Raw genomic sequence first — 15,223 nt, 5'->3', positions numbered from 1 at the left:
CCATACGTAGGTGGGACATAATAGTGAAACTAAGAGACATTGATAAGAGTGTGGTGGTTACGGGGGGGAGGGGGGAATGGGAGAGGGATAAGGGGTGGGAGGGGCACAAAGAAAACAAGATAGAAGGTGACAGAGGACAATCTGACTTTGGGTGGTGGGTATGCAACATAATTGAACGACAAGATAACCTGGACTTGTTATCTTTGAATATATGTATCCTGATTTATTGATGTCACCCCATTAAAAAAATAAAATTATAAAAAAAAAAAAAAAAAAAAAAAAAAAAAAAAAGATGTGGTATTAGTAGATGTATGATGGAAACAGGCACTGCCATTTATATTAAAAAAAATTAGCTTATGACAAAGAAAGAATCATAAATTAATGGGGAAAGTTATTCAACATATGATTGAGATAACTTTGGTAAATTGGGGCAAAATGAATTTAAATCCATGATAAATTATTGATGAGTTAAAGGGATGAGTATTTTGTTTTTAAATCAAACCTTTAAAAACCTGTATATAAACAGAATTGACATTTATCAAAATTCTGCTTGAGAGGTGAGAGGGTAATTTTCCAAACTTAGAAGAAATAAAAGAAAGTCACAAAAGTGACAGATTTTGATGACACACTAATTGACAGCTTTTGAATAGAAAAGGAAAAGACTAAATCAGAAAGGAAACAGGAGCCTGGGGGAATAGCGCGGCTAGCACCAGGGGAAAGGGGCCATTATCGTCAGTCAGTACAGAGTTGGTGCAAAAATTTTTTTCCAAATTATAAGAGGTTTATTTAGAAAGTCACAGAGGTAGTAGAAGTGAGCCAGCTGGGCTGCGTGGGCTCACGAAACAAGTTATAGAAACAAAAGAAGGGCCCGTGGAGCTTGAGAGAGAGAAAGGCAAATGTAATGTGCCCGGGGGGAGCCAACGGGGGCTGGAGAGGCGCGGGTGTGCTCCCGAAAGCAGGAGTGCTGTGTCCGTGCAAACTCAAAGGAAAATATGAAACCCCCAACTGAGAAATGGCAGAATTCATGAATAAACAAGTACAATAAATAAGCAACTTATAAAAAAGATTGCTCAGCATTGAATACGCAAATCAAAATAATGAGGTTTCATTCTTTGCCTGCTAAATTAGCCAACACTAAGTACAGTTCTAATACTCGGTGCTGGCAAGATACTTCCAGTGGCACTGTGTATTGGTACAGCCCCCCTGAGAAGCAATTTGGAAAAATGTATCATAAATGAAAAAAATATTCATGCCCGCTGACCTAGCGATATCACTTCTGGGAAAATATTCTATGAAAGTAATTGGGACTATGAAAAAAAAAAAAAAGCTCTTCGATATATTAAGATCTTGGATTTATCTGTAATAACAAAAAACTGGCAGCAATCCAGATACCTCGGGAGAATGCTCCCCTCACAGGCTCCAACTGTTAGAAGAGAAGCCCTCGTCACTGAGCGAGGAGCCAGATGGCTGTCCTTTGCTAAAACATCCCTTCCCACCAAGTCTTCTGTTTATAATATCCCCTCCCCTTATTATTAAAAAGCACATATGCTTATAAATTCAGAAACTATAGTTAAGGAAAAAAGTTTTTTTTTAATTTTTAGACCCATCACCCAGAGATGAACACTAATCACATAAATATCTGATATTTTTCTATCTGTATCTATATATCTGTAACACATATTTCTTTTTAAAGATGAAATTGTATCTCATTTTATAGCTACTTTTGAAATTGACAATACGACATTAATATTTCCATGCAATCACATGATCTCCTATTAGATCATCTGAAGTGCTATACACTACTACCCTGAAAGAGATACCGGAGTTTATTTAACTAATTTCCTACTGCTGGACATTTAGGTGGATTTGAGTATCTTGTTTGTTTTTACTGTTCTAAATGATGCTGCAAGGAAGATCCTTATAGCTAAATCTCTGTAGTCAGTTAAATTATTTCCTTAACATAGATTCCAATAAATAAACCCCATGGACCAAAGGATATTCAGACCACAAAGGTTTCTGAAATATATGCCAAATTCTTATTCTTTCCTTAGTAGGGTCATTTTCTACAATGGTAATGTAATAATTTTAATCAAAAATCATCATCATCATCACAGACAATGAAAGACTATTGTTTTATTTTACTTATTGTGTTCTTTGGCCTTGGTCATGGGAGATACAGTGGCAGATACGACCTAGTTGCTTTGTCAGAGTCCATTTCTTTTTTTCTGCTTAGCTTATTTAAATCTCAAATTTGTCTGGAGCAGGAATTTCCCCGGTGATAAAGAATGAGAACTGGGGCTTGACCAGCCGGTGGCATAGTGGATAGAGCATTGGACTGGGATGTGGAGAACCGAGGTTCGAGACCCTGAGGTCGCCAGCTTGAGCACGAGCTCATCTGGTTTGAGCAAGGCTCATCAGCTTGAGCCCAAGGTTGCTGGCTCGAGCAAAGGGTCACTCGGTCTGCTGAAGGCCCACAGTCAAGGCACATATGAGAAATCAATCAATGAACAACTAAGGAACCGCAACGAAGAATTGATGTTTCTCATCTCTCTCCCTTCCTGTCTGTCTGTCCCTATCTATCCCTCTCTCTGACTCTCTCTGTGTCTCCCACAAGAAAAAAAAAAAGAGAACTGGGCCCTGGCCAGTTGGCTCAGCAGTAGAGCACTGGCCCAGCGTGTGGAAGTCCAGAGTTTGATTCCCAGCCAGGGCACACAGGAGAAGCGCCCATCTGCTTCTCCACCCCTCCCCTTCTCCTTTTTCTCTGTCTCTCTTTTTCCCTCCTGCAGCCAAGGCTCCATTGGAGCAAAGTTGGCCTGGGTGCTGAGGATGGCTCTATGGCCTCCGCCTCAGGCGCTAGAATGGCTCCGGCCGCAATGGAGCAACGCCCCAGATGGGCTGAGCATCGCCCCTGGTGGGTGGGCATGGGCGGGTGGATCCCAGTCGGGTGCATGCCTCCCCACTTCTAACTTTAGAAAAATACAAAAAAGAAAAAGAAAAAAGAATGAGAACTTGTGTAAGCTGATCATGGCAACCCAATTTCCCATGCCCCTTTTTCCTGGGGGAGTGGGAATATGGCCTAGGGACCCAAGACTGACAATGGGACCCAAGAAGTCTGCCAAGAGAGTTTACAGGGACACGGGTGTGGTACCACCCCTCTGCCTCCTGCCTCTTGCCATAAATGCAGATGTGATGGACAGAGCTTGAAAAGGTATCTTATCTCCATGATGGAAAGGCCAATTACAGAAAAAACAAACACACAACACACAGAGCCCTCAGACCCAGGGTCCTGGAGCCACTGTGCCAGTGCTGGCCACCATGTGCCTCCAGACTTCTCCTCTGTAGGAAAAGAATAACTCTGTCTGCTTAAGCACTGTGATTAGGTTCAGTCACTTGGAGCCAAAGCATTCTAACTCAAATATCAAAAGAAGAATAACTTGCATTTCAAAAAGATGGCCCTTAAATTAGGAGAGAGAAATGTATGAGACAGGGCAATGTTCTTACAATGATATCAAGTTAACAAAGTGAACATGAGGGTACAAATTTGAATTACAGATGAAATAACTGAAATGGCTAAAAAGAAAATGCCAGCGCCAGGGCTTTGACGGGTCAGTCGCGGAGCACCTGTGCTCAGCCCTGGATCACCCCTTCGTGGCAGAATGTGTTTCCTTCTGTCTCCCATGTATGAGATGGAGCCAAACCTGGAACACGACCTCTCAAGGTCAGGGGCCAGGAAGAACCTAAACTTTAACAACTGGCTTAGTTTTACATTTGGTTCTCCTTCCATGAGCTCTTCCTTTTGTCGGAACACTCATGTTCCCTTTCAGCATTCTTCAGAGGGCTGAGCTGCTGTGTCCTCCCAGGTGACCTCTGGGAATACATAGCTTCTGTTATTTTTGGAAAGTCTCTCTAAAGAGCCAAGAGTGTCCCCATAATACTTGCTGGGTTGTGGTGGTAAGTGGTTCTTATAATGGAAGCAGTAAAGATCAAGGAATCTATTTTCTTTCTGGCGGGTGGAGAAAGGAGTGTATCTAAAGTTCTTAAATGAGAATATCCACACCAGTGTTCCTTTTTCTAGCCTAGTTATGGTGTTTGATTGCCAGGTCCCCTTTCAGGTCTGTGGGTGGCTGCTCTGTGGAGTCAGGAGTTTCCAGCCACAGCTGTCCCTTCAGCAGCACACCTTTGGAGCACTGCAGGCCCAGGCTCCTCTCTGCTAGTTAATTGCCACTTGCCAAAACTGCCAGTCTCGCTTCCTGGTAATGTATCAGCGTGTGGCTAATCGTACCCTTCAGAGGGAAGGGAAAGAAAGCTGATTTGAAACATTTTGAACAAAGGAGACATCTGAGTGCTTATCTGATAAGTCTTTGTGACAATGGCAGGCCACAGTCACAGAGCAGGGACTCCAGCGCTGCTGGAGGAGGTGGAATGACTCAGGAAGACAGGCACTCCCCCTGAATGACAGGACATTTTCTTCTTTTGGAGAGAAATTAGAAGTGGCCACTCGTGGAAGCAGGTGCAGCTGAAGGTCTCCTTAGTGCTCAGAGACACAAAAAACTGAGCTTTAACAATTTGTTCTAAATCTTGTTTTTTCTTCCTTTCAAATCTTTTCATTGAAACTTTCTCCCTTTATCCTTCCTCCTTTGATTCCTCCAACAATTAAAGAAATTGTTCCAGGCAGTTGGGAGCAATTCTCTTACACCACCTGGATGTCTGTGAACTTGGGCCCTGGGTGGGACCAGGGTGTATGAGCAGAGATAGCCGGGTCAGGACCTGTGTCTGACAGGAGCCTCTCCATCCTCCCTGTGCTGGCAGTCTGAGGCTTCACCCCAATCAGTTTGGACATGAGGCAGGGGTGGGGAGGGGCCACTTGGCAGGGGAGGAACTGTCCCACCCCCACCTTCCCCCCACCAGACACTAATTCAGGATGGAAAGGTAGGTGATCCTCGCAGCCCACTTCAGACAGAGATTCTAGTATTGTTCTTTCCAGATATCACCATCACAAACCTGGCCAGGTGGCTCAGTGGATGGAATGTCATCCCAGCACACCAAGGTCATGGGTTCGATCCCCGGTCAGGGCATGAACGAGAAGTAATCAATAAGAACACAACTAAGTGGCACAATTAAGTGGCACAATGATGGCCTGGAGGCTGTTCAGACGAGCTACTGCCAGGCTCACCCCCTGAACCTGGAGAGCCCCCTTTTCTCTGACTTCCCAGTGAGCCAAAGCAGTCCTCCCAGGCTCTCCTTTGCTCCTCTAGCCTTAAACCCTTCCTTGTTTCGCTGTCCTCAGCTTTAATAAAAATATTCTCAAAATCACCTGGACTGGTGTTGTGAAATCTTTCCTGCACAAAGTCAAGAACTCACACACGAACACACTACCCGCTGGCCCTAGCCAGCCCCAAAGGGCCAGGTCTCATGTCCGGGAACACATTGTATTTGCTTCCACTTTATGTAAATTCTCTCTGTTCCTCTTCATTTCAAAAAATGCCATCACTGTCCTTCCTGAGGCCTGCATTTTAAACTCTCCCTCGAATTTCTTAAGCTACTCTGACATTCTTCCAATAAGTTTCCATATCACATAAACTAGCCAGTCTCATTTTCAACCAATACATTCTTCTCCCTCTCTCTCTTTCTCTTTAGCGAGAAAGTGAGAGAAAGAGAAAGAGACAGGGACAGACAGACTGAAAGGGAGAGAGATGAGAAGCCTCAATTCTTCGTTGTGGCACCTTAGTTGTTTATTGATTGCTTTCCCCTATGACCCTTGACCAGGGACTCTAACAGAGTAAGTGACCCTTTGCTTAAGCCAGCGATCTTGGACTCAAGCCAGCAACCATGGGGTCATGTCTATGATCCCACACTTAAGCTGGTGAGCCCGCGATCAAGTCAGTAACCTCAGGGTTTTGAACCTGGGTCCTCAGTATCTCAGGCTGACACTCTATACACTGTGCCACCACCTGGTGAGGCTCTCTCTCTCTCTCTCTCTCTCTCTTATTTTTTTAAGAGAGAGAGAGAGAGAGAGAGAGAGAGACACCTTGGGGGTTCAAGCCAAGCCAGTGACCCCCTGCTCAAGCTAGTGACCTTTTGGCTCAGGCTGGCAACACTGGGATTGTTAAAGATCCTGCACTTAAGCCAGCCAGCCCACGCTCAAGCTGGCAACCTCAGGATTTCAAATGGTGACCTCAGCGTTCCACGAAGAGGTTCTATCCACTGCACCTTCACCAGTCAGGCCTCAATGAACATATTCTTTAAAACTACAGAGGGTTCTCCCCCACCCTAAAAGGAAACCTGTTTTCCTAAAACAAACTTTCGGTTTCTCCCATCGACTGGGTGAGGCCTCTCAGGAGGCCATCAGTTTGTCCCCTCAGACCCTGCAGTCTCCAAGTCCGTGATCAGTCATGACGTGCTTGCTTTTCAACACCTCTCCCCACAGACCCCACAGTGTGTCACAGACCCCTTGGAGAAGCGAATCAAGGCTAGGAACCCTCTGCCTAAACAAAAGAGCAACACACATACAAAATACGTTGCGACATCTTAAATGGTGTGAGAACTCCAGGTTAAGAACTGCTGTTAGGTGTCACCTTACCCCCTCTCTCTAAGATCTCCAAATGGCTGGCACAGGCACAGGGGCAGGGCTGACACGGGCAGAGGGCAGGGCTAACACATGGGCAGGAACGGTTGGCAGAGCTGCCTCCTGATGCTGCAGCCTCAGGCTCTAAGGCAGCATTTGTCAGATATGCTTTCCTGCCCCAAACAACATCTCCATTTCAAGGAACCTGGTATTTCTGAAAGGTCATCCGGTCTGGCGGTCCCACAGAGCCGGAAGGGGTGGAGCGCGGGCAGGGAGGAACCACGGGCGCTGCGCAGCCCTCCGCAGCATGCCCTGCGCTGCGAAAGGACCACGTTACCTTTGTCAGTTGCTGCTCCGACGAAAACCCCAAACCAAACACTGTGTTGGCTCTGCTGTCAGCCCACTGCCCAAACTTCTGCGATGTTTTGGTGAATGTCATATTGGGCGTGATCGTGCTGTTTATAATCACCTGTGGGAAAACAAGCCAGAGAGCAGGGATGTAAACACGGAGTTAGACACCACAGCGACTCTCCCAAAGTCTTGTCGGCAGAGCCAGAACCTTGCATGTAAAGCAGGAGCCACCATGTTACATGCGCCCAGATTTCCTCCTCTTCTGCCCCCTCCCATGCGGAGTCAGCTACACAGACATGATGAGGGCAATGGCAGAGCCTTATACACAACCATCAGACTGAAATAAGATCTTACAAGTTATCAGTGGGAGAAAGTATCTACTAAGTATATATAATTTCCAAAACTGCTCTTTATTTCCCCAAAGCTACCGGGCACCCAATTGCCCCTAATAGCCAGCCACGTCACACGTTCTCCGAAGAACTTCACGCTACGCCTCTTTAAGCACCTGGTGCCCCCACCCCTACTCCGGGGTCCAGATCAAACAAGTCAAAGTCTCCATAAGCGATTGGTCTTGCTACTTCCCAACAGGAAGGAAAGGGTACACCATGACTGTAACAATTTTGGAGCGCTGATTTACAAAGAGACTAATTACACAGGTGTAATCTGGGTGTAGGGAAACTGTGAGAAGGTGCAGGGACCTGGTGCTGGCCGCCACTCACCCCTCCTTAGCCTGAAAGGATGAGGGAAGGAGAAAGTTATGAAGAGCAGACTGCCATGACGAGAGAGGTGACCTTCTGGTGTGGGACACCCAGCACGTGGTGAGCTCCCAGAGGGGAGCCAGCTAAACAACAGCCTCGCCTCCCTCCCTCTGGTCTCCTGCCATCTGCCAAACCCAACAGAAGCCAGAGGCCCTGGGGACCTAGGAACGCAGTCTGCAGGTCAGCCTCTCGGGCCCAGAGCAGGAGGAAGAAGGGCAGAGAATAAACCTGGAGGGGTCAGGATATGACATCCAGCACACGGTGCATTCATTCACTCAGCACACATTTCCTGGGCATTTGCTAAGTGCCAGGCATTCTGCCAACCAAAGACACAAAGATGAATGAGTCCAGATTCCTGCTCTTCAAGTTGCAGGTGCTCAGGAAGAGGGTAGAGACACGTAAGGAAAAAGTCACCAAAAAATTGATGTATTATACCAGATCAACAATAGGCTTACTACTCCGGCAGGAATCACTGGAAGCCTTAAGACTCTTACGAAACACTCAAGAAAAATGTCCTTGGAAATCTGGGATTCTTGGATGTCTGTAACCAGTATGATTCATTGGTTGCTTCCTCATCAAGTGGTGTCTGATGATCTGAGCAGGAATGATCGCAATCTGAGTAAATACTGTGAATTTACTAGCAGTATGTATGTATTAATACATTTATTTATTCTCAACAATAAACTTAAAACACTTTTTTTAAACTGCTAAAACAAGGAAGAAACAACATTTTTGAATGGCAGAGCGTTGCTTTCCTTGGTAGGAACTTGAATCATTTTGCCCAGGAACAGACCTTCTGAACACAGATTCTCACTATAACTCATAAAGACATCAGGGCAGGAAGTTACAGTTGTCACCAGAAAAAGTGTCATGGCAATGTATATGTGCAAGAGCCTATTGGGTTTGCTAGTAGGCCATCAGCTTAAAAATAAACCTCAGTTCAGCTAGTAAAACAATTTTTCAAAGTTAATATTAATAGCAGCAACTATTATTTATTGAGCACATATTGAGTGCTTTGCTTATATCAGCCGTCTAAACCTCACAACAGGGCTAGGAGGTGTGACCGGCCCCTTTCTTTCACAGGAGAGAGGAAGCTGGTAAAAGCAGAAGGGAGGTCACCATGTATAAAATGAGAACTAAGCCCCCCTCAGTCCACTAGGTGCCATGTCCACACTCCCACCCCCAGGATGTCCCTCCCACCCACACCCCTGCATGGGGCAGTCACCGCTGCAGACCCACAGCAGACAAAGGTCTCTTACTCCTGAACACGAACTGCTAGCCTTGCAGGAGGAACTCCTCACTGGGATTTTGCGGTGGGAGTGCCTTTGTCACCCCCGTTCCTTAGTGACACGCCTGCTCTGGGAGAGGGGGGACTGCTTTGGTCCTGGTTCAGCACGACTACCTCTTGTTCTATCCCCAGCATGAAGGTGCACAGGCATTTACCAAGCACAAGCTACAGGACCCCACAAGCTGGAGGCCAGCCCAGAAGATAAAGGAAGTGTGTTCCTTCCACTGGCGGCTCTTGCCACCCCTTAGGCGGGTGCCTACAGGCTCCACAATGCCCCTGAATCTCCTGACAGCTTACCAAGGGCTCTGGGACTTCCTTCTGGAACTTCCTAGATCCACGGGGAAGGGAGAAAGGGGAGGAAGGGGAAGGAATGGAGGAAAGCCATCATTTACTTCTATACGCTCCTTTACATTCCCATGACTCACCAGAAGTAGCTCCCCTGAACCGTCTCCAGGCCCTCAGTGAGCCCATCACTACAGTCAGTGAAATCCAGTGCACTGACCTTCTCCCGGGAAATCCAGAGCACCGACCTCAACAGCGGCAGACTGACAGCGGGAGCAATCACACTGTCAAACATGGTCCCCCCCATGAGCCTTCTTCCTTCATTTCCTACTAACACAGGAGCTCGATCCTGGGCTACACGCGGCCCAGCCACCAAGAGTACATCCCCTTGCAGAGACAGAGCGCCTAGGGATACGCTCCTTGTGTGTAAGGTCCTCTCAAGTCCCGCGTCACGTCCAGCCGACTGCTCTTGTACCTGGATTCCACCTTAATGCTTCTGTTTCTCTCTGAGGCTCTCTCGCATCCTGACCTGCGGCCTCCTCAGCATGAATGAAGAGGTGAAAGACAGTGGGCGAGCATGGAAAGGCCTTCTGTCTGCTCTAGGTCTGCGCCGGTGAGTGCCCTGCACAGGCGGGTGGGTGGGGGGGATACCCTGGGGCGAGGGGAGGAGACAGCCCTAGGGAATGGGAGGAGGCCTCGTTCTGGGCAGGTGCATGGAGCCCGCTCTTGTGAGACTGGAGAGAACGAGGACAAGAGTTACAAACTCAATTTCACTAGGAAGGTGAAAACTGCATTACCATTGTTATATACTCACCAAACTCAAAGTACAGCTGAAGATACTGAGGGTGGGACGAGGACCTGGGGCAGTGCCAGCTCCCAGAATGGCAAAACCACTGTGAGGAACACCATGGCTTTCTCGGATGATGTTGAAAATGCACCTTCCCTACCACCCAGCAATCCCAGTCCTAAGTGCATTCCCGGAAGAAAGCTCTGTGTAGGTAAACCAGGGGAAATGGACAAGAATGGTCACAGGAGCAGTGTTTCTAAAAAAATAATAATAAATGTCCACCACCAACAGGGTGGACCAATTGTGGCACATTCATGAGGTGAAATACTACCCAGTGGTGAAAATGAAACAAGGCTGCAGGCGTCAACTTGGACGAATCACAAACGTTTAACATGCAGTAAAAAAATAAAAAGGAAGTCACACAGTATGGGTCTCCAGAATGATTCTATGTACAGAAAAGCCCCAAACATGCAAAACTAAATATTATATTATTTAGTGCAAAGAGCAGCCAACTAGGATAGCCCTGTGGTCAAGTCCACCTGCAGTCTGCTTTTACAGATAAAGCTTTATTGGCATGCAGCCACAGCTACTGGTTGCACATTGGGCTATGCCTGTTTTCCGGCTACGAGAGACAAGCTGGAGAGCTGCCACAGGCCATACAGTTCATGACGAGCAGGCCATTCAGAGGAAGAGTTTGCCAGCCTCTGGTTTCGGGATGTATACACAGATGGCAAAACCAGAAAGTAAGGGAATGCTTAAATCTCAAGAGAGGACGTGGGGGGTTGGCAGGAGCATATAATTGGGATGAGGCCCTGAAGGGGACTCTGAGGCCAAGTGAAAGGATGGACTTCCTCAGCTGGGTGGGGGGCACAAGAGCGCTCACTTTATTACTGGACGTTAAATGGTACAGATAAACAGTTGAAAATAAAGTATACAAAACTATAATGGAGCTGTCGGGAAGCTGATGGTCACGATGAGCAGAGGCTGGGAAACAAGGAGGCTGGGCCCTGCACACCGGACACTGGGGAACTGTGCTGGGGACAGGAAAGTGGTGGAAACTGCAGGGCTGGCCTCCGGAGACAGGGGGCTCTGCTGGGTGGAGGATATCACCCAGAGGGAGGGGACAGGAGGACATGAGATGAGACCTCGCTGTGTCCTATACACACCCCTTCCTCCTTCATGAGCTATCTCTGAACTTCCGAGTAAAAGATCCGGTTCCTGTAGATCACTGGGACCATGTTTTCAGAAAGTGCACAGAACACCTGTAACAAGGCTACCTGGAAGAAGTAAAAAGCTAAGCTCCTTCTGTCTCGAGTCCTGCGCTGGATGTCAGAGGAAGCAGTTCATCACAAAATGGGAAACAGGTCCTCAGATTCCTCTTTAATGGAAACTCTTTCCCGAATCCAGAGGGATGGAAGTTGGAAGATCTTGGATGTTCTCTACAAGAGTCTGGGACTGAGCTACAGCAATTAAAAGACATGTTGCCTGCTGCCCACACAGGTGTTAATAGGTGTTTCTTCCCTTTGTTTTCACCACAGCCAGGGCAAGAAGGAAACCAGCGTTCACTGAAAACCTGTGTGCTGAGAGCCTTCCATACGCCTGCTCCCTGAACAGAAGGTGCCTGCATTTATCCAAAAAAGGAAACTGTAGGGATGAGCGAAGAAGGGAACCCTTGATGCGTTCTTAAAAACAATTTCACATTTCCAGAAGAAAATACCAAACAAGTCACATTGCAGAGGCTGAGAGCCTCTGAACAGTCACAATTAGGCCATACTGACTGCCCAGCAGTGCTGCTAAATACTTGTAGAATGGATGACCTCTAAGGTCTCTCCCAATATAGGTTTCTGTGATCCTATAAATAACTGAGGACCAAGGGCAGCAGAGCCACCCGGATTCCCAGAAGGAACACCTGCCCCAGGCAAGTCTCATCCACAGGTGCAGACACCTGCTCCCAAGGGTGGCAGTGATTGACTCGGGCTGCAGGAGTGCCGGCAGCACAGTGAAACCAGGTGCTGCGGTGGCTCAATTAACAAATGCTCTGGGAATGGAGTCCTGTCTCCTGTAAAATGGAGTCAATAGTTCTACCCAAAACTTGCCGTAAATCACACGGCTGTGGGTGCTGTGACGGCTCGTATCAGTGCTCCAGGAAGCTGGGTTTGCGAGTTGTCCTCAACTGGCTCCCGTCTGTCCTGGAGAGCATGTGGCCAGGCTTGACCTCATCACCCACTCACTCCCCGCCCACCACTTCTGTGGCTCCAAAGACAAGCCGGGCCTGGCCCCCTATCCTCAGAGTGCAGTCACCGGGCAGCCGCATGCTCAGAAATGGAACCACACAACCCCCCACAGGTGGGCAGTGCTGGGCGAAGCATCACAGTGCTCCTGCCTGTTCATGTCTTTAGCAGCGGCTGGGACTGACACGTGAAATATTTGCTCTGAGAAGAAGAAACATTTGAGTCTTTCAGGAAGGATGAACAACAGGCTGAGCACAGATTCATCCCATGATGAGCAGCACCAAGCGCTCTCAGGGGGAGGAGAGACCATCCGTGCACCCTTCCCCAAGTAAAGTAGACATGACGACCAGTTGGACCAGCAGAGGAGCCTGCGGTACCCCGTGGGGCGGCGTGTCAGCTGCTAAAGCAGCCGGCGCAGCCCTCCCTGCACCGAGCCTGTGCTCCACGGGCTGCGCGCAGTGGACTCAGCAGCTGAGTCTGCAGTAGCCTTTGCTCACAACGACCTCCAAGTCCCTTGCACACCAGCAACTTGTTACTGAAGCACGTGTCCCTCACTTGGGAGGGTGGAGCAGGCTTCTCTTCTAAGGAGCACCAGGCAGAGGCCATGGACTTGATGTGGCCAGGCCAAGAGAGAGAGGCAGGACTTGGGCCGTGGACCTGCCCAAGGGCAGAGGTACAGATGATGGGTCAGGACACAGCCTCAAAGGCTAAAAGCATGTGACCACCTGTCATCTCAGTTCAGATCAACATCTGGGATCAAAGGCCTACAACAGAGTGGGTTGTCCCACTGTGGCAGTGGTGTGGGGTGGCGGTGGCCAAGCGGCTGACTAGGGCCCTGTCAATGTATCAGCTCAGGAGACTGCACCCTCTTCGGGTCCCCAGGAAGGAGGAAACCCAGCTAGATTATGCAGGCAGGGTGGAGGCTGGACTGGGGGGGTGAGGAACTGGACAATGGGTGGGGCGGGGAGGGCATAGATCCCAAGCAGTGACAATAGCTGCTGCCATCCTGACCACCTGGGGAGGTCAGCGTCCAGGGTGGCTCTCCACTTCTCCACACCCAACCTGACCCGCGGAGCCGCTGGAGGCCCAGGGTGTGACCCGGGCTGAGGCTGTGCTTTCACGTGTTGCTGCTTGCCAGCTCAGGGAAAGGTCCTGCAGGGTTGAGGTGTGCTGGGACCACTGTCCAGTGCTCTGTGCTCCAGTCCTAAGGGCAGGACCCTTGCTCCCCACCCTTGGTCCCAAGTGGCTGTCACAGTAATTAAATGACTAAGGCCCATCTGTCCCCCCGCTTCCCACACTCCCTGGATCTTTGCTCTCACACAGAATGAGGCCCAGTCACAGGTCTTGTGCCCTGGGGTAAGGCGGAACTCTGGGCGGCTCCAGGAAGAGCAGGAGGCCAGGTGCCACAGGAGGGGTGGCCTGAGTCCCTCGGGCTTCATCTCTGAATTCCCGGGGTACCCCGCCGCCTGGGTTTCCAATTCCCACTTTTTAGGTGGCTCCAAGTCTTGATGGATCCCCACACGGAGCCTAAATTAGCCCTTCTCTGCAACGAAGGGTCAGCCCACCTGCGCCCCTCTGATTTCCCGCCAACTCGTGTGGCCCAGACCCCAGCACACTGTCACAGCTTTCAGGACCCGCAGAGCCACACGAGGCAGAGGCTGACACTTTGACAAATTACTAAAGCCCAGCTTAATAGGACTGACGCACTTTCTCTAAGAAAGCGGTTTTATCTGTGTTTAAGCCCCAATGATCCTCAGATAACTCAACTGACAACAGTGCAAACCCATCTCAAGGATGGCAGGTGAGCTGACAGAGTCTGCAGATAAAAGAAAGCAGGCCAGCTGGTCTCTCCGCCCCTATCGGGACATCCTGGCAGAGCCAAGGAGATTCTGGCTCAAAAGCACAGAGGGGACGTGGTAATACAATACAACGCTGGTATCACCATGTCTCCCAGAAGAAAAAAATAAAGCACCTACAGATATTCAATCCTCCACCACAAGTGCTACCCGCCATGTGCCGGGCACTTTCACACGCCCTGAGCGCTCACCAGAACCCTGCCATGTCTTCCCACCCGCAGCAGCTCCTGGGTCTCTCTGGACATGCTGGCCAGACCAGCTGTTTTACCTGACGCACTGCCTGCCCGAGGTGGAGCCAGGACGCGCCACTGCCAACCAGGGGGATGCCCGCTGCAGCCTAAAAGACCGGGGCGCAAGCGGCAGCCTGCCAGGCCAGATCACTGCCTCTCCTTGACCTCAGCTGTAAAAGGAGGACTCTGGCCTCCCTTCCTGACAACAAGGAAGGGTTGTGGCAACTGGAAGGACAAGAAAGAGGGTCATAGAGCCAGGCTGCCTTTACAGTTTCCATGATGCTGGGAGCACAGAGGAGGCGCTTAGAGGACACAGGCTTACGGGAGAATTTTGCCTTAAAACAAGGAGCCTTGTGAAGAGATTAGGGGGCACCAGCAGGCTCTCGCACCTTTCCTGGGGGTGGGGGTTGCAGCGGAGGCTTCCCGTGCCTTCTGGCCCATGGCTGTGGAGTGGCAGAGGGCAAGCAGGCCCCACTCCACTCCCAGCCCCCTGTGCCAGTCTCCTGCCGCCTTGGAGTACTAACCAGAGGCAGCAGGCAGGACAGCCTGCAGGAGGGAGAGGAGGAGGCCTCTCAGAAGGCTACTGCAAATCTCTGAGCAACATTGTGCCAGGATAAGAGTTACGGCCTTGAAACAAAATATTAGGCATAGGCCCTGGGCAGTTGGCTCAGCGGCAGAGCATAGGCCCAGCATGTGGAAGTCCCAGGTTCAAGTCCTGGTCAGGGCACACAGGAGAAGCGCCCATCTGCTTCTCCACATCTCCCCCTCTCACTTCTCTCTCTCTCTCTCTCTCTTCTCCTTCCCTCCTGAAGCCAAGGCTCGGTTATAGGGCACTGAGGATGGCTCCATGGCCTCACCTCAGGCACTAAAATAGC

The 15,223-nt window shown here is 49.4% G+C and overlaps 1 protein-coding gene across 1 annotated transcript in view; it reads right to left on the bottom strand.

The window, feature by feature from the left end:
- The window catches only part of HOMER2 (homer scaffold protein 2), a 78,260-nt gene that overhangs the window by 23,239 nt on the left and 39,798 nt on the right, over window positions 1-15,223 (bottom strand). The window contains 1 exon segment of the mRNA XM_066238171.1: window positions 6,903-7,034. Coding sequence (XP_066094268.1) covers window positions 6,903-7,034 — 132 coding nt within the window.

Source organism: Saccopteryx bilineata, chromosome 7 (assembly GCF_036850765.1).
Source record: "Saccopteryx bilineata isolate mSacBil1 chromosome 7, mSacBil1_pri_phased_curated, whole genome shotgun sequence".
Taxonomy (NCBI): Eukaryota; Metazoa; Chordata; class Mammalia; order Chiroptera; family Emballonuridae; genus Saccopteryx; species Saccopteryx bilineata.
Note: the sequence above shows the minus strand (reverse complement) of the source record. Positions and strands in the feature narration are given on the sequence as shown.